Below are 18,844 nucleotides of genomic sequence, written 5' to 3'. Positions count from 1 at the left end.
TTTGGTGTAATACAAGAACACAGAACTCATCCTACCTTCAGAGACAGAAAAATAGATTGATATAGATCAACTATCATAACACAGACAAAATAATAGTCTCAACTCTTTCTTGTTCGTGCAGTAAATGATTGCTTTTATATTGTCTTTTCATTGCTCAGCAAAAAGTTTTTGAATGGAACGTATTTAGTCAAATAATGTGTATTGAATCATAACACAATAAAGGGCACGTGTTTAAAGAAAGGCAACCTCCGTGTGAAGGACAGTCACTCTTCTGTTTCTTATTCAGAGCATAGCTCGGCTCTGGACGCGACGTCACATACGCGGTGACGTCATCAGAGGGTTGGTGGGAGGCCGCTGATCTGTATCAGACGGACGCGGAAGCGGAGGAGAGCGAATGTCAACAACTGGAAAGGACGGAGTAAAGGTAGGAGCTGTACGCTGCCTATCTCTGCTTTACACGAAGTCTGAACTCTCCTTCAGGGGGGTCCTGGACCGAGGAGTGTCTGGAGTGTCGCTCCGGTTTCGAGGGAGAGAGACGGTAAATAAACCCGAGCAGCTGCTGGGCGGCGTTAGCTTAGCTCAGCTCACAGACTCCGGGAAGTGTTGCGACAAAGCGACTTTATTGAGATTTAAAACCCGTTTAGAGCGAACTCTCACACCCAGAGACGACATGGACGGGTATGGAGTCGGTCTGGCTCGGGTTAAAAGTGTTTCAGGGCCGTTTCGCCGTGAAGGTTTTGTGGTTTTGAACCGAAACTGAAGTGGAGTCTGCGTCACTGCTGAGAAATGTCCCGGAGCAGGCGGAACCTGGCTGAGTTCAGCCTCAAAAAAAAAACTCGGGAAACAGCACAGAGAGGAAGGGTGCTTTAGGGGAATACATTTTTTAAAGATTTATTTAAAATTGTGAATTAATCTAATAATACCCAGTGAATTACAGTTGTTAGGGCAGATTACTGTTGTTTTTTATACGTGATGAAAATATATGTTGGGGCTATTATATCTACAGTCTTATGGAATGTTTATTATAATTATTATTATTAATATTTAGAAGGAACACAACTTAATTCTTAATCAGAACACGTATATTTGTTTGTGCACTAAGTAAGACTGTATAAGATTGTAAGGCTGTTGTTATTTTGGTGCACTTCTATCTATCTGTCTATATAGAAAAATAATATGTAATAATAATATTAATAAAACGTGTAGAAGGGTGTTGTCTGTTGAAGTTGTGGACATACTTTTCACTAAGACATTCGACAACACAGTTATTAGAGCAGGGGTTCCCAAATTTTACTTGTAAAGTCTCAGCATTCAAGTCTGTTTATGCGAAACCTAGTTTTTGTCTGTTTTCTATGTCTGCGCTCAGTGTAATTTGTGTTTCGTATTTACAGCAAGAAGCTTCAGCAGCAATGGCATCCAATGCTGTGGAAAAGTAATGGATTTTTCAAACCTATTTTTACAAAGGAGCTGGACTCGTTTTTAATTTGCTTGACAAAGTAACAGGTTTTTGACAACACGGCATGGCTGCCTCTGCCAGCCTTCATCTCTTCAGTATTTTATTTTTGACAGGTGGGATCTGTTCTGCAGGACTATTATGTAAAAAAAATTCAATATAAGGGTATTTTTAGAGAGAGGGTTAAGTTTATTGAATTGCTGTGTGTGATATGGATTTTATAATGGTCTAATTGCACAGGAGAATAGCATAATATAATTTAAGGTTTATGATTTACTATATAATACAGCTTTGTTTTCACCAAGCCTGTTTTAAATAGTGCTGGCAAATATTTTGTTTTTCAAGCTGACACACATTTATTTTGTTTCCTTCCAGCAGCCTGCAGTTTGGTGTGGGCCTCCTCTATGTGTAAGTGAATATATTTTGCCGTTAACTTTTTGTGTTATGCACACGTTGTGTCCAGTGCTCGATTCAGTTCAGGCTATGGATTGTGATATTTATTAGTTTTTAATACACTGCATTTTGATTCGTGTTTATGATTCCATGTGTTTTGTCTTCTGTGTATGTGGTTATTTTTTATGACCATGAATTCGAATCAGTTGAAATGATAAAGTTGTAGTAGCCACAAATGTGATTCCTTTGGAGGCCCATCATAATTATTACATCATATCTTCATCATAATTATTTAAGCTCAGTGCAGTTATTTTCACGCAATTTTTCTTTTACGTAATCGAAATTTATTTACACATAGAATTAATATTGTTACAGAAAATGTGTGGCATGTTATGTCTTTGGGCGGCACGGCGGTGCAGCAGGTAGTGTCGCAGTCACACAGCTCCAGGGACCTGGAGGTTGTGGGTACGATTCCCGCTCCTGGTGACTGTCTGTGAGGAGTGTGGTGTGTTCTCCCTGTGTCTGTGTGGGTTTCCTCCGGGTGACTGTCTGTGAGGAGTGTAGTGTGTTCTCCCTGTGTCTGCGTGGGTTTCCTCCGGGTGACTGTCTGTGAGGAGTGTGGTGTGTTCTCTCTGTGTCTGCGTGGGTTTCCTCCGGGTGACTGTCTGTGAGGAGTGTGGTGTGTTCTCCCTGTGTCTGCATGGGTTTCCTCCGTGTGACTGTCTGTGAGGAGTGTGGTGTGTTCTCTCTGTGTCTGTGTGGGTTTCCTCCGGGTGACTGTCTGTGAGGAGTGTAGTGTGTTCTCCCTGTGTCTGTGTGGGTTTCCTCCGGGTGACTGTCTGTGAGGAGTGTGGTGTGTTCTCTGTGTCTGTGTGGGTTTCCTCCGGGTGCTCCAGTTTCCTCCCACAGTCCAAAAACACACGTTGGTAGGTGGATTGGCGACTCAAAAGTGTCCGTAGGTGTGATTGTGTGAGTGTATTTTGCCCTGTGAAGGACTGGCGCCCCCTCCAGGGTGTATTCCCGCCTTGCGCCCAATGATTCCAAGTAGGATCCAGCCCCACTGCAACCCTGAATTGTATAAGCGGTTACAGACAATTCATGAATACTGTGTCTTTGCTTTCTCTCTGTTTTTTTTCCATTAACCTTTCTGCACAGTTTTGTGATTCTTGCAGTGATAGACTAATGTCACACTATTTTTAAACCAATTGTCAGGCTGTTTTTCTTCTTTGCATTGTACTGTCTCAACAAATATAATGTATTGCAGAACTTTAAGGTTGTTATTATATAATTATGATGCTATATAATCAAGGTAATGTTTTTGTTCTCATGTTTTTGGCAGTGTACTGTGGCAACTCTCCAAAAATACAACAAGATAGACAAGGAGAAATTTATAGTTCGAACATTCATGGCTCTCCAGGCCCAGTTACCTGCAGCTGGACAATCATCGCACAAGTAGGAGAACGTGTTGTTATCAGGTACTGACCCATCATGCTGTAAACAGAATTCAGTAAGAAGTAGATTGTACATTATGCAGGTACTCGAATATCTGTAGTATGGTAAAAGTGTTTTATTTCTAAACACAGTTCTTTTTTCATAATTCCAATTTGAGCACTAATTCCTAATACTTTTCTTTACTTTCTCTTTTGAAGTTTCTCAGAATTTGCTGTGAAGTGTTACCGGGAGTGGGTAAATGTGTCAACACTTACTGGCAAACCTATCTCCCTCTGTGGTGCCCAGCTGCCTAAGCCTATTGAGTTGTATGGAGGAAACATTACGGTGACGCATCGATACTATCCACATATCTATTCTATTGTAGGATTTCGCCTGTTATACATCAAAGGTAAACAGGACATCATAAAGTCTTTGTACAGCTATTGACAAGATGTATTTATTTGTCTGTTTTTTCCCACATGCTGCTGGCATTAGATTTAAATGGGAATACATTTTTTTTCAAGTATAATACAGTTCCTCAGTTTCAAAATATGAAATTTTTGTTTTTGTGCTTTTCATTTGAAAGTTGAATAGAAATATTAAAACACGTATTTTCTATTTTTGTCCAGACTCTGGTCCTTGTTACCCTGGCGAGTTTGAGTGCTACAGTGAACGCTGTCTTCCTGCGTCGTGGCACTGTAATGGCCAAGTGGAGTGTCTTGGGGAAGGCGATGAGCTTGGTTCTGATGAGGAAGGCTGTGACTTTTTCAACCCCCAGGTTCATGTGGACAACGGTCCTTCAACCTCCCTGACTACAAGCTCTCCCACTGTAGTCATGGAATCTGACATAGAGAAAGACCTACTACCACACCACAAACGCAATACGTCTCATTCCCCTCAAGAAGGGAAATGTGGAGGCATTCTGCAGGCATTTTATGGCTCTTTTGTTTCCCCTCCGCCGAGGGAAGGCCAAAAGGTGTGCGTGTGGACAGTTGACCCCCAGGACCCTCGGCCTCTCAAACTGGAGCTGCAACAGCTGGATTTGGGGCCTTCAGACACACTGATTGTCACTGACCAGCCTGGCGGGGCTGGCAACATAATTAAAACAGTAAGTACAGTAGGGTAGGAAGGGTTTGCTTTGTTTTGGGCCATTTTCCACATATTGTGAATGTACAGTACCAGTCAGAAGTTTGGACACACCTTCTCATTCTGTGGTTTCTCTTTGTTTTTTATTGTTTTCTACATTGTAAATTAATACAGAAGACATTGTAATTATGAAGGAACACATGGCATTATGTAGTAAACAAAATCAGAAAATGTTTTATACTTTAGACTCTTAACAGTAGCCCCCTGTTGCTTTGATGACAGCTTCACACACTCTCTCCGTTCTCTCAGTCGGCTTCATGAGGTCGTCACCTGGAACGGTTTTCAGTGAACAGCTGTGGCCTCGTCGAGAGTTAATCAGTAGAACTGCTCCCTTCTTAATGTGTTTGAGACCATAACTGGGGTAGTGCAGAGGTACAGTTCTATACAGTGACTAGTTCTACTCCGCCAATGACTAATGAGAAGAGGTGTCCAAACTTTTGACTGGTACTGTAGGTAGTTGTTAGCCACACCTACCATGAATATATGCTAATTAGACATTTTTGTACAACACAGAAACTGAACAATAATTATGCATAACAGAAATTATGCACGAATGTGCTACTGTCAAATGTATTATGCATTTTTTGTGGCCTCAGAGATGTGGTGGTTTAAAAAGGATTTAGGGTAAGCCCTAAATGCCATGGATATCAGCTGCTGAAGTCTGGGCAGCTATATAAATCTAGCTTGTAGTTTAATCTTTATAATCTCTATAATTTGTATTACTTAATGTGAGTGCATTTACAGTTCCTTTTGATTTTGTACAAATTCTCATTCCAAACATCTGATTGATTTAGTAAAACCAGTATATCACCTTGACAATTTACAAACAGGACATAAACAGCATTGCTTGCATTTCTTTAGGATCACATCTCAGATACATTTGTACCCGCGTAACCCACTTTAAATTCACTACCATTATGTGCTTAGATGTATCTGCCATCCCAGCCATATCTACTCAGCAGTAGCCTATGCTAGTACTTGGTTAGACTGTGGTCTGCAGTTCTATAATGGTCTGCTATATTCTATATGCTTTGCTATGATGCTATTTTGAGGCAACATTTAGACAAAGGAACACTGTGATATTTTTACTATAAAATAACAGCTTCAAATGTATTGTGAACTTTCACTGAGCTGTAATGGGTTAGAACAGAGCCTCTGTCATTGCTACTACTGTTAGGACATCACTCCCTCCCTCCTTCCCCCAAGCTATTGATTTCAGCTCTGTGCTGTAAAAACAAATTACACTCTGCTAGTGTAGGGGGTAGTCCTAAGAGCAAAAATACCACATAATTCTGTCTTTAAAGGGTTGACATGTATTAGAAATCTATAATTTTAATGCATTTCTTTCTTGACGTTTTTCTGTTTTGGTAGATCACATCCACATCCAATTACAAAGCAGTGGAGGTAGAGTCCCAGACTGGCCTGCTCTCTCTAACCTATCATGCACAAGCTGGTTCGAAGGGGCGGGGCTTCAATGCCACTTATCGTATTGCTGATTATTGTCTGCCCTGGGAAGGTCTTTGCAAGGGGTCAGAGGGTGGCTGCTACACTCAGAAGCAACGGTGTGATGGTCGCTGGGACTGTGCAGAGACTGGGCGGGATGAAGAGGGATGTGGAGGGTGCCCGGAAGGCCACTTCCCCTGTGGGGCAGTGCAGAGAGTGGGTCACACAATTGGCCGGCCTTTCTGCTACACCATCACAGAGAGATGCAACTACCAGCTGAACTGTGCTGATGGTAGTGATGAGCGAGACTGCACTGTGTGCCAACCAGGAACCTTCCACTGTGACAGCGACAGGTGGGTGTGGCTATGGTGTTGATGCCATTTCAGTTTCAATTTAATGTTCAATACGAACATGCTTTATGAGTGAATGGTTTAGACACTAGGTTGAATAGCAGTTATGCATGATTATATGCAGGTGAAACATAACATATTACATTTACTCATGTTACTGTAAATTTTTATATAAATAAATGGAACATGTATTATTATGATTCATCAAGAGGAAGTGTTTGTGTGAGCATCAAATGTATGAACGCTATTGTTCCACTGCACAGATGCGTGTTTGAAAGTTGGCGCTGTGATGGACAAGTGGACTGTAAGGATGGCACTGATGAGCTGAACTGCACTGTGACTCTGCCTCGAAAGGTCATTACTGCAGCAACTGTGGGCAGCTTGGTGTGTGGACTGCTGCTGGTCATAGCTATGGGTTGCACCTGCAAGCTCTACTCCCTTCGCACCCGTGAATACAGGTACATTTGTCCTATATGTAGTTTCATCGTTTGTTTTATAGAATGTTTTTATTGTAGGATACCTTTGTAGCAGGTAGGTGTCGCAGTCACACAGCTCCAGGGACCTGGAGGTTGTGGGTTCGACTCCTGCTCCGGGTGACTGTCTGTGAGGAGTGTGGTGTGTTCTCCCTGTGTCTGTGTGGGTTTCCTCCGGGTGACTGTGAGGAGTGTGTTGTGTTCTCCCCGTGTCTGCGTGGGTTTCCTCAGGGTGACTGACTGTGAGGAGTCTGGTGTGTTCTCCCTGTGTCTGCGCGGGTTTCCTCCGGGTGATTGTGAGGAGTGTGGTGTGTTCTCCCTGTGTCTGCGCGGGTTTCCTCCGGGTGATTGTGAGGAGTGTGGTGTGTTCTCCCTGTTTCCGCGTGGGTTTCCTCCGGGTGACTGTCTGTGAGGAGTGTGGTGTGTTCTCCCTGTGTCCGCGTGGGTTTCCTCCGGGTGACTGTCTGTGAGGAGTGTGGTGTGTTCTCCCTGTGTCTTTGTGGGTTTCCTCCGGGTGACTGTCTGTGAGGAGTGTGGTGTGTTCTCCCTGTGTCCGCGTGGGTTTCCTCCGGGTGCTCCGGTTTCCTCCCATGGTCCAAAAACGCACGTTGGTGGGTGGATTGGCGACTCAAAAGTGTCCGTAGGTGTGAGTGAATTTGTGAATGTGTGTGTGTGTGTGTTGCCCTGTGAAGGACTGGCGCCCCCTCCAGGGTGTATTCCTGCCTTGCGCCCAATGATTCCGAGTAGGCTCTGGACCCACCGCGACCCTGAACTGGATAAGCGCTTAATGATAATGAATGAATGAATGATACCTTTGTAGGGAACAGGTGAAACACTGTATTAGGTTGAAAATGCTTTATGCTTAGTGTTCTTGCCAATTATGAATACTCATATAATATTTTTCTTTTGCTTTAGCTTGTTTGCTCCTATAAGCCGTCAAGAGGCTGAATTCATCCAGCAACAGGCCCCACCTTCTTATGGTCAACTTATTGCTCAGGGGATCATTCCTCCAGTAGATGACTTCCCTACTGAGAACCCCAATGAGGTAAAGGAATATCATTCAGTTTTATCCTGTTTTTACACTTTTTATTGTTGCGCAGTAAGGCAGTTAAACAGTATAGTACAGTAATACTGTATTAAACATAATGTGCCCATTTTCATTATTCTTATTGAATAATCCTTCTTTCAAAGTCCCTCATTATTAGGTTTGGTTTTGGCTGTTTATGCATATGCCTGGTAAAGAAAGAATATGTCTGTTTTTATCTTGAGGCAATAATAATCACAATTTCTTACAGTGAGCTACAGTAAACCACCTCAGAATTGAAATACTTTGCTTTTATTGGTTTGGAGATTAACTGTGAAGAATAGTCTGCTTTTTGATTGTTGAATTTGAGTTATTTTAATCTGTAATTTGGTGTCGCCCGCTGATGGTTGACTTTCTCTCTCAGCCCACCACTCTTTCTCTGCGGGGACTACTTCAGCTTCTGAGACAAGACAACATGGCCTCCCCTCGGCGAAGACGCAGGCCACGCTTTGTCCGTCGAGCGATACGTCGCTTGCGGAGGTGGGGTATCATTCCCATGGCTGCCTCTAGATCCACACAGAGCACAAGTTCCACTTCTCAACAGACAGAGGCTCCTCCTTCTGGCCAGGAATCTAATAACTCAGGCTCTGGAAGCTCCTCATTGGCCAGGGAAGGGGCCAATCAGCCCTTGCTTCAAAAAGTGGGTTTGCCCCAAGAGACAGAGCAGCAACAGCAAGCAGAGGCTCAAGCACCACCTCCCCCTCCCCCTTCGCCTCCACCTCCTCCGTCCATCCAGTCTGCTGACCCTGCAGAAAGGCCAAACACTCTTCCCGTTGCCATTCCACCCAGCAGCCCCTCATTGGTTTCTCTTTTCCACTCACTGGGACTGAGTTTCTCTCTTTTCAGACCCTCATCCTCCGCTACTGCTCTTCCTCTTTCAGCCTCCCCCTCTTTTTCATCCTCTTCTTCAGACGATGAGGTGCTGCTGATTCCTCTTTCCGATGACACAACCTCAGAGGACGACGTGCCCATGCTGACCTGAGGGAGACCTGCTGCTTTTTTGATTATTTTATTTTTTTCGTCTTTCTGCTTTTTTTTTTCCCCCTTTTTTTTTCCATGCACACAGTCTTCTTTTTCACCGTTAAATTATGATCTCGGCAGCACATAAGCAGCATGATAGTGTGCTGGCAAGGTGCCTTAACTCAAGTGAATGGGTTTGTTTTCCTGACTAAGATTTATGGAGTGTGAATGTGTCAAAGATTCCAGTGTGTTTGTGTATGTTTGTATGTTGAATGTGCACTTACTCAGAGATTGTGTGATGGATAACTTTGCACAGAAAAGGTCCCTGGTTATCGCCCCATTATTGTGTTTGAGATTATTTGAAGCAACAAAAACAGAAAATACAACCAGCTTCTAAGAGTTTAAATTGAATAAAATGAAGGGGAGTTTCTGACGTTTGCACAGTAGTGTGTGTGTGTGTGTGTGTGTGTGCGCATCACTCTGCTCTACATTTAGCTGCGTGTATTCAGAAGTGCCTTTGAATGAGCTTCCTATAGATCACTAGACACTATGTGACTGTATGTACTTGCACATAAAAGCCAAACACATACATGCACAGACGTTTACACATTGATTTTGACTTCACCTTGGCTGTGTCTATGGTAGTGCATGGCAATTGTGGCAATAATTTTCTAAGGTGTGGGTGTGTGTGTGTGTGTGTGTGTGTGTGTGTGTGTGTGTGGTCGGGCGCGCACCTGTTAACAGATTGTTCATGTATGTTTGAATGCAGTCACTCAGACAATCCCTCTTGGTGCCTGAGGCAAACGTATGGACCACCACCAAGCCGAATGACATTGCAGTCCTCTCTGATGATAACTTTTATCTTTTCTTTTAGTCTCAGCTTCTGGCTCAGTGGGCAATGAATAAAACATATTAGTGCCATGAATATGATCACTTGATCTCGCCTGCTCTTATAAGAACTTTCCCTTTCTTTTTTGGCTCTGTCGATTTATTCTTTTACTGAATGTATTTTTTTGAAATGCCTAGTGGTGTAATGTGTTCCTGGTCAGTGGTGAATGCAATAGAAAGATGTGAATTGGAACGGGGGGGAGATATGATTTTATTAGGATGTGTTTCACTGTATATATGCTCAAAGAACTAGAAAATTCACAATAAATGATTTGCACTTTTACTAGGGGTGAGGGTTTTGTCATTTATTGTAAATTATTTTTAGAACGGCATTTGTTTTGAGCACGTTCACGTGATCCTCATGCTGCTGTAGATGTGTGAAGTTGCAGAGGAAGTGCTGAGATTGTAGAACAAGTGCAATGGATAAGTGTGAAGTTTATTAGCATATCAAAGCCTTCATTGTCCCGTCATGGAGAGAGAGAGAGAGGAAACAAGCTTCCTGATGGTCGTTTATTTCCCCCTCACTTTGTTGTTTTGCTTTTGAGGGCTAAGGAGTCCTAAACCTCTGGAACAGGTGAGTACGACTTGTCTAATACAGTCATCATTATATTACTATAACATTAATTAACAGATTGTGTCTTTAGAAAGATGTAGAGGAACAGGGAATGTCAGGAATTGCTAGTGAAAGTCACTGTAGTTCTTTAAAGTGCTAGAAATGTGTTTCTGGTTAGATTCTGAAGACTTACATTCTGGAATATTGAAATTATGATTGCTGCCTCTGAAGGAGGTACTGAATGGTATACAATAATGTTCTGCTGCCTCTGAGGAAGAAGAGCATTACTGTATGTCAGTTTGCAGGTTTTTCAGAGGCAGCAATCATAACTGTACTCCTTCAGAAACGGCAGCAGAGCGTTACAACATTCTGCGGCTTTCTCTGAGGCAGCAGGTATAACACAAATGTGCAAGAAGTTCTTCAGAAGCAGCAGAGCACTCTCAGAGGCACTGGGTTACATTATCCTCCATTTAAGCAAAACAATATACTGAAGTACGTCTACTGTATATTGCAGTCAGAGCAGGCAGACTACGCTGCTCTGGGCAGAACTTTACTGATTGGTGCATTATGGTATTTGAAAACCTGTCCAATCCGTTTTAACCAATCACATTCCTCCATTCATCCCTGCCTATGGCTGGTAACTAATTACGTTCCTGCTGTGTCAACGGCAGCACTGCAGCTAGAACATTTTGAGCTGTGCTGTTGCACACAAGCTGTAAAAAGTTGAGAAAAATTAGTGAGGTGTTAGTTTGCTGTAATATCTATGAAAATACAGATATCTGCTTGGGGTTAGCACTGGATGGTAACTGATTCTAGTAAATCTCTCCGCTGACTTGTTCATGAATTTCTCACTCATGCCCTGTATAATGTTTGCAGATGAAAGCTGTTCATGTTCCTGTCCTCCTCCTGCTGCTGTTGCTGAGACCTGTATATATTTTGGGAAAGTGCATCTTCGATGAGGTGCAGAGTTCCGTTAGTGTGGTGTCATCACCCATTGCTCAGACGAGCTCTTCTGATTGGGCCTTTAATGCTAACGGTGCTAAGAGCCAAGTCATTGCTGCTGAGGGCCATAGACGGACACCTCTCCAGACCACCCGGACACCTCTACATGCCAAATCACTACATCCGCATCCTCACAGGCCTAAAAGAATGGACAAGGAGATGATTAAGGACATTGTTGAACCACAGCCAATGAGAATTAAGACATGGATTCCTAGAGAGAGCCCTATTATTTCACAGTGGGAAAGGGAGAGAGTGGAAGCAGCACTTAGTGGCGCTATCAGCACTGTATCCAACTTACTTTCAGGTACTGAATGTGTATTAGTGAATTATTGTAAAGACATTACTGTCAAAACACATGAAAATGGTTAGAAAACTGCATTACCTCAGCACTTGGTTTATTTAATGATTCGCTTTGTAAATATTGGACTTCCTCTCTTTAGGGATTTGTTATAACACATTCATTCATTCATTCATTATCTGTAACCCTTATCCAGTTCAGGGTCACGATGAGTCCAGAGTCTACCTGGAATCATTGGGCACAAGGCAGGAACACACCCTGGAGGGGGCGCCAGTCCTTCACAGGGCAACACACACTCACACATTCACTCAAACTGCGGACACTTTTCAGTCTCCAATCCACCTACCAACGTGTATTTTTAGACTGTGAGAGGAAACCTGAGCACCCGGAGGAAACCCACGCAGACACAGGGAGAACACACCACACTCCTCACAGACAGTCACCCGGAGGAAACCCACGCAGACACAGGGAGAACACACAGTGAGGAGTGTGGTGTGTTCTCCCCGTGTCTGCGTGGGTTTCCTCCGGGTGATTGTCTGTGAGGAGTGTGGTGTGTTCTCCCTGTGTCTGTGTGGGTTTCCTCCCACAGTCCAAAAAACACACGTTGGTAGGTGGATTGGCAACTCAAAAGTGTCCGTAGGTGTGAATGTGTGTTGCGCTGTGAAGGACTGGCACCCAATGATTCCAGGTAGAACCACATGTTCATTTCAGAATTAAAGTTGTACACTTGGACATATACTCACTGCCATGTTCTTTGTTTGCCAAAGTAATTAGAGTCCCTGACCGTCTTCTGCTGAACAGAGACATCAACAAGTACTGCAGATTTATCTGGAGGAACAGGAGCAGTGCTAACTATAACAGGTCTGATTCTGTCCCCCTACTCTTGTGGCTCTCAGTAATAGGGTACACAGCAAAAACAATGGTTTAGCAAAACATTTTTGTTCATATGTATTGCACAATTATCACGAAATGGAAGCTAATCAGCCAACATAGGGTTAATGTCCAAATTTGATTCTTAGTTTTGCAGTGACCCTATGATCCTCTAAGATCAGCCCCTGGGTTAGGTCCTCAGTTTTCTTCTTATTATGTATTTAATATTAGGTGTTATTATGAAATAGTATGTTTTTATGCCATCGTAAGATACAAGCTTACACACACACACACACACACGCTTACACACTTTATAGGAACTGTAGACCATATTTCCAGGTTACACATGATACAGTGACAAAAACTATATGCTCTTGTATTTTTAGATCACATAACTAAATGTTTTGGTTCATTATGCTAATTACCAGTTAATCATCCAATACATATTAGCCACGTTAGCATCATGAGTCTTAGTTGAGCAATTCCATTTAGAGTAAGATGAGAAAGATCATTTTGTTGTGTATTTATGCACTTTAATTTGATTACCCTCCCTTCATTATTTGAATGATCTAATCAGGAACTTGTATTGCTCTGTTTAGATGTGGTAGAGCCAATGAGAAGTACAGAAGTGAGCACTGTCTGGGTTTAACTGTAAGTCAACATTTCTCACATTGTATAACACACTACAAAACGTTTATACAATTTATAACTTTACCATCGCTTTTGTTATATTTCACAAAATGGGGCGGCACGGTGGTGTAGCAGGAAGTGTTGCAGTCACACAGCTCCAGGGACCTGGAGGTTGTGGGTTTGATTCCTGCTCCAGGTGACTGTCTGTGAGGAGTGTGGTGTGTTCTCTCTGTGTCTGTGTGGGTTTCCTCCGGGTGACTGTCTGTGAGGAGTGTGGTGTGTTCTCCCTGTGTCTGCGTGGGTTTCCTCCGGGTGCTCCGGTTTCCTCCTACAGTCCAAAAACACATGTTGGTAGGTGGATCGGAGACTCAAAAGTGTCCGTAGGTGTGAGTGAAGGACTGGCGCCCCCTCCAGGGTGTATTCCCACCTTGCCCCCAATGATTCCCAGGTAGGCTCTGGACTCACCGCGACCCTGAACTGGATAAGGGTTACAGACAATGGATGGATGGATGTTATCACAGAGTAAGAAAAAACTCTCAAAGATTTTTTTCACAAAAAATAAACAGGGAGCCACCCTCCAACACTGAATAACACAACCAGAACACTGTAAATGAAAACATAATCGGTTTTAAAATAATACACAGTAGAGAATAAAGTGTATTAAATATGAGCCCACCATTGAACAGAACTGTGACCAGTGAAGAAGGTTAACCAATGAAAACTGTTAACTCCTATCAGAGTTAGATTGAAAATAAAGTTCATGAAAATTCTGTTTGTTTTTGATTGACAGATCCCGGATGACCACCTTAGAGGCTACGATGTCTATCCACATCCTGACCAGGCAGCCCTGAGGACGCTGAAGCCAGCAGGACCAGGGGTCCCAGACACTGACTTCATACTTTATGTGAGCACTCAGAGCACTGAGAAATGTAGAGCTGATGTAAGTAATTCATCTGGGATTTGGCTTTTCGTTTCTTAATGCAGTAACATGTTAAAGCGTTATAGTATTCTGTTATTCGTACATAGTACAATGGTGCGCATTAACATGGCATGACACAATTTCCCCCTGATGTCTTTCTCAGTCCAGTGTGCTGGCGTATTCTGCACATTGTGAGACAGACACAGAGGGACGACCGGTTGCTGGGGCCATGGTCATCTGCAGAGAGCCACTGAGTGTAAAGGAGTTCAGCCACGAAGGCATGGTGCAGGTCAGTTCCATAAATACCTGAATCCAAATAAAGGGAACAAGAGACACGAGAGGACGTGTGCATCTCTGAGTGTGGGATATGTTTTATCTTTTGTGTCTTTTGATCAATAGACAGTGATCCATGAGCTGTTCCACATCCTGGGCTTCAGTAGAGAACTCTTCAGCACCTGGAGAGACTGCTCCCTGTCGTGCCAGAGTCAGTGTTACTCCTCAAGCTTTGTTTACAGGCTTTCTAAATCACTGTATATTAAGTCTATGGTGTGTTTGTATCATGTGTAGTGGGTGTGGGCTGCTGCTCTCATGGTCATGTGACTAATACAGATGAGACAGGACAGATGAGGCTTTACTCTCCTAGTGTGAGGAAAGCTCTACATACGCACCTCAACTCCACGCACGCTGAACTGGGAGCTCCACTGGAGAACCAGGTATACACGCGCATGCACACCCACTGACACCCACCTCTGTCTTCGTTTCTCATTCTCTCTCCCTCTTGTCTCAGGATGCTGGCTCTGGTGGTCTTTCCTCTCACTGGGAGGCTCGTGTTCTGCAGGGTTCTATAATGACAGCAGTGTTGGGAGAACCTTCTTTGGTCAGGATTGACCTGGTAACGCTCTCTGCCCTGCGGGACACCGGCTGGTACTCAGTCAACTTCAGCCAAGCCCAGAGTCTGTTGTGGGGAGAGGGTAAGACATCTATAGCCTAGTTCAGAGCATGTTGTAAGGAGAGATGTGACTTAAACTGATGGAATAGATGGGGAAAAAAGGTTATATCGCATAAACACCTTTGAATAAAAGGAGAATTATGACTCCAAGAAATAGATATGCCCTGTACATAATGAGACAAAAAACTTGTGTGTGTGTGTGTGTGTGTGTGTGTGTTTAGGTGAAGGTGTTCTGTTCGGATCTCTCTCCACATGCAACCAACCTTCATCATTCTTCTGCACTGGCAGGTAGTTTATTATATTCTAGTTTTAAAAGGTTGATGTCATGAAGATAAAAAGTTACATGGAACACTGTAAACATGTTGAATGGTTTATTACACCATTATACAGTTAGATATTTAAGCAGAAGTTATAAGGAGTAGTTTATATAACAGATTCAGCCCAAGTTGGCTTCTGAATGTGGCACAACCTTAAAAGGTGTGGTTTACTTGTATTGAGCATTAAGTGTAATATAAAATGTAAAAACTAAGGGAGAAAGGGAGGCTGGAAAATAAACTTGTTAAACTTCATTAATGGTGCGTAGAAAAGTGAAAATAATAAATAGTCATCTTCAGAAATATTGTTTTCAACTTTGTTTTTCTTAGTGGATTGGGTTGTCATTACCTTCATCTCCACAAGGGGGAGTGCCAGAGCGATAAGTATTTAGAAGGCTGTCGCATTTATAAGCCTTTGGCTAATGGTGTAAGTTTTTTAAATCTTTCTACTTTCCTTTAAGCACTGACCCTTTTCCTGATTCGTTTCTCATTACTTTCACCACTCAGTGCTGTTTTTTTCTTTCTCCTCCATTAGAGTGAGTGCTGGAAAGAAGAGAATGAAGGAGGAGGTTCGGAAGACGAGTGGAGTGAAGAAATCTATCACACAGACAGTCGATGTTTTCTCTCCACTCTCATTAGACAGGTACCAAATGCTCAGCACATACACTCTTAATACATTCATTCATTCAATATTTGTAAGCGCTTATCCAGTTCAGGGTCGCGGTGGGCCCAGAGCCTACCTGGAATCATTGGGCGCAAGGTGGGAATACACCCTGGAGGGGGCGCCAGTCCTTCACAGGGCAACACAGACACACACATTCACATTCACTCACACACTCACACCTACGGACACTTTCGAGTCGCCAATCCACCTACCAACGTGGGTTTTTGGACTGTGGGAGGAAACCCACGCAGACACAGGGAGAAGACACCACACTCCTCACAGACAGTCACCCGGAGGAAACCCACACAGACACGGGGAGAACACACCACACTCCTCACAGACAGTCACCCGGAGGAAACCCACACAGACACGGGGAGAACACACCACACTCCTCACAGACAGTCACCCGGAGGAAACCCACACAGACACGGGGAGAACACACCACACTCCTCACAGACAGTCACCCGGAGGAAACCCACGCAGACACGGGGAGAACACACCACACTCCTCACAGACAGTCACCCGGAGGAAACCCACGCAGACACGGGGAGAACACACCACACTCCTCACAGACAGTCACCCAGGTGCTTTACATACATTTCATTAATATTTCATTTATAATAACTGTTTAATAAAATAACCATCATTTGAAAAGATCTGTATGTGAACAAAAGTGCTTCTATAGCAATATTCCAATTAATATATTATGGCACTTTTATTCTGAAATACGTACATCAACAGCTTATTATCCTAAATCATAATTGTATTACTTTATCTCATTATTCTCCCTCTCAGATTGGTTTAACTTATCCAATACACTGCAGCTATTTCAGTGTACTGTAGTATGTCAATGAGAGATAATCCTTTTCATATCTAGCAGCCATTAATAAATACTCCAGAATTGAAATGGGAATTATAAAAATGTTTAATCTCTCCACAGATCCGTGGTGTTCAAAATACTCCTCATAGAAAAGTTACCACTACTTTAATTATGATCAGTGTTAAGTACAAAAACAATGGCTTTGTTTGCATTGACCTTTGCCCTTTAAGTCAGCACTAGGGAGCTTTGAATTAAACCATGACTGTGTTCCACAGGATCAGTCCTCTATAAGTGTTTCTGTGGCCGGCCGCTGTTACAGACACAGATGCACTGGGAGGAACAGGTATCAGATACAGTTGAAGGGGTCAGATTGGCTGCACTGTCCAGCAGGAGGCAGTATTGAGGTATGTGACAAGAATTATTAGAAATCAATAATGATCTTCAATGAATAGGACCCTTTAACCTATCACTGCTACACAACATTGGGTTAACATAGCAATGAAATATGGCCATAATATTCAATGGGAAGACGAGTCAATTACACAACTTTGCATGTGACAAATCATTGATGTCATGTGCCTGTAACATTCTACTGCTATACAGTACAGACAGCATTCATTTGATCCCTGTTGTTGATCTCTGTAGGTGACTGGTTATCGGGGGGCGGTTTACTGCCCAGACAAGCGTTTATGTTATTACCATGAAGCCATTTCTCTTATATCACCCCACCATCCCTTTAATTCAGCTCAGCTTTTCACTGCATCTCCAGCCATTCAGAGGTCAGTACCGTGTCAGCACGAAGAAGGGGAATATGACATTGTCCTTTAATCCTGTGCTTCACTGTATTTCCAATATCTAATGAAACACATTTAGTAAAAATATAGCATCTACATAAACATTACACTGCATTTCTCCCACAGGGATCACAGTCTTTCAAAGCAACCCATGCCTCCTCTATCCAGTCCAAACTCTGACCCTGGCCTTCACCTATCCATGTCTAGATACAGGACATTGATGACCGTGACCGTGTTGGGCGTAACTGCTGTTCTGTCTACGCCCATTCTCATCATCGTCTACAGAAAGTGCTGCTCAGACACTGTCAGAGTGCATGCTCTTAGAGATCCTCCTGCTGTCGTACATTTACAGGCAGCCTAATGGTCTAAAGCTTTTAAAGAGGAAATTCATATATATATTTTTTCTTTTCAATATATAGTATCTTCAGGGTTGGATATTGTTGATCTGCTCATCTTTTCTTAGGGTGTCTGCTAAATCCAGCACATTTACATTCACACAGTTAATTACTCAGAAGAAATGCTCTGTGCTTTGGCCTCAGTCATGTCTCAGCATGTGTTCACACTGGGTATGAGGGACTTGGGTTTAATGCCTTTCTCAGGCGTAGAACTTCATAATATTATTCGATACATGATTAAACTGTGCTCTGAAAGAGAGATTCTACCAAATGCAATAAATGTGATGTGATCTTTCCTGCGTCTGTTTCCTGTAACTAACCTGTACCTCAGTGTTCCTCTTATTTCTCTCTCACAGAACGAAGAGACAGGCTAATGTGACTAGTGAGATGTTCTATACTTCATGAGTGGTCCTCGTTATGATAATCACCTCATTCTTTCTCTTTAAAACATTGTTATTTTTCAGTGACAGGAATAATCTGGATGTAATACATGAATGAAGTTACACCTGTAGAACTCAGTTTCACTGACAATATTATACACATTCCTATTATTGTTAAAAGGCTCCATTTGAATGGTGCAGCAAATTTTGACTTGATTTTGACCTGTTGAAACTTTCAATAGGAGTTATATGGTGACGGATTATGTTGTTAAACTGTACAGCTATAAAACTGTAAAGCTGCAGTGTGATGAAACCAGTTATAAACAATATAAAGTTTTAATTGAATTTTCTGACAGCAACAACCTATTCACATTCACCCCTAACATCCATTCATTCATTATCTGTAACCGCTTATCCAGTTCAGGGTCGCGGTGGGTCCAGAGCCTACCTGGAATCATTGGGCGCAAGGCGGGGAATACACCCCGGAGGGGGCGCCAGTCCTTCACAGGGCAACACACCCACATTCACTCACACACTCACACCTACGGACACTTTTTTTTGAGTTGCCAATCCACACTCCTCACAGACATTCACCCGGAGGAAACCCACGCAGACACAGACAGAACACACCACAC

At 42.9% G+C, this 18,844-nt stretch overlaps 2 protein-coding genes across 4 annotated transcripts; both read left to right on the top strand.

The window, feature by feature from the left end:
* The first annotated feature begins 292 nt into the window (after window positions 1-292).
* Window positions 293-10,108, top strand: lrp10 (low density lipoprotein receptor-related protein 10). 3 transcript variants are annotated; one of them, XM_066682042.1, is made up of 10 exons: window positions 293-424; window positions 1,392-1,569; window positions 1,832-1,861; window positions 3,186-3,321; window positions 3,496-3,686; window positions 3,907-4,385; window positions 5,795-6,219; window positions 6,480-6,674; window positions 7,605-7,734; window positions 8,138-10,108. In XM_066682042.1, exons 2-10 carry the CDS (start codon window positions 1,521-1,523, stop codon window positions 8,753-8,755), a joined length of 2,253 nt encoding a protein of 750 aa, XP_066538139.1. In that variant the 5' UTR covers window positions 293-424; window positions 1,392-1,520; the 3' UTR covers window positions 8,756-10,108. The 3 variants fall into 3 exon arrangements, with proteins under 3 accessions (XP_066538139.1, XP_066538136.1, XP_066538138.1); XM_066682039.1 differs by having other exon boundaries at window positions 1,829-1,861; XM_066682041.1 differs by having other exon boundaries at window positions 405-538; window positions 1,829-1,861.
* A 748-nt stretch (window positions 10,109-10,856) lies between these two features.
* On the top strand, window positions 10,857-18,533 carry LOC136707596 (ciliated left-right organizer metallopeptidase). Its single transcript, XM_066681764.1, has 14 exons — window positions 10,857-11,480; window positions 12,242-12,335; window positions 12,944-12,995; window positions 13,765-13,914; window positions 14,057-14,182; window positions 14,293-14,377; window positions 14,461-14,606; window positions 14,681-14,864; window positions 15,064-15,130; window positions 15,487-15,583; window positions 15,692-15,799; window positions 16,916-17,044; window positions 17,286-17,419; window positions 17,561-18,533. Exons 1-14 carry the CDS (start codon window positions 11,051-11,053, stop codon window positions 17,793-17,795), a joined length of 2,037 nt encoding a protein of 678 aa, XP_066537861.1. The 5' UTR covers window positions 10,857-11,050; the 3' UTR covers window positions 17,796-18,533.
* The last annotated feature ends 311 nt before the right edge of the window (window positions 18,534-18,844 follow it).

The sequence above is a fragment of the Hoplias malabaricus genome, chromosome 9 (assembly GCF_029633855.1).
Source record: "Hoplias malabaricus isolate fHopMal1 chromosome 9, fHopMal1.hap1, whole genome shotgun sequence".
Classification (NCBI taxonomy): domain Eukaryota; kingdom Metazoa; phylum Chordata; class Actinopteri; order Characiformes; family Erythrinidae; genus Hoplias; species Hoplias malabaricus.
Note: the sequence above shows the minus strand (reverse complement) of the source record. Positions and strands in the feature narration are given on the sequence as shown.

Coding starts and splice junctions, on each gene's coding strand:
- lrp10 (XM_066682039.1), top strand. CDS start 1,521: ATGGCTGCCTCTGCCAGCCTTCATCTCTTCAGTATTTTATTTTTGACA. Junction 6,220..6,479: donor TTCCACTGTGACAGCGACAG/GTGGGTGTGGCT, acceptor TCCACTGCACAG/ATGCGTGTTTGAAAGTTGGC. Junction 7,735..8,137: donor CTACTGAGAACCCCAATGAG/GTAAAGGAATAT, acceptor TTTCTCTCTCAG/CCCACCACTCTTTCTCTGCG.
- LOC136707596 (XM_066681764.1), top strand. CDS start 11,051: ATGAAAGCTGTTCATGTTCCTGTCCTCCTCCTGCTGCTGTTGCTGAGA. Junction 14,865..15,063: donor GAGTCTGTTGTGGGGAGAGG/GTAAGACATCTA, acceptor GTGTGTGTTTAG/GTGAAGGTGTTCTGTTCGGA. Junction 15,800..16,915: donor TCTCCACTCTCATTAGACAG/GTACCAAATGCT, acceptor TGTGTTCCACAG/GATCAGTCCTCTATAAGTGT.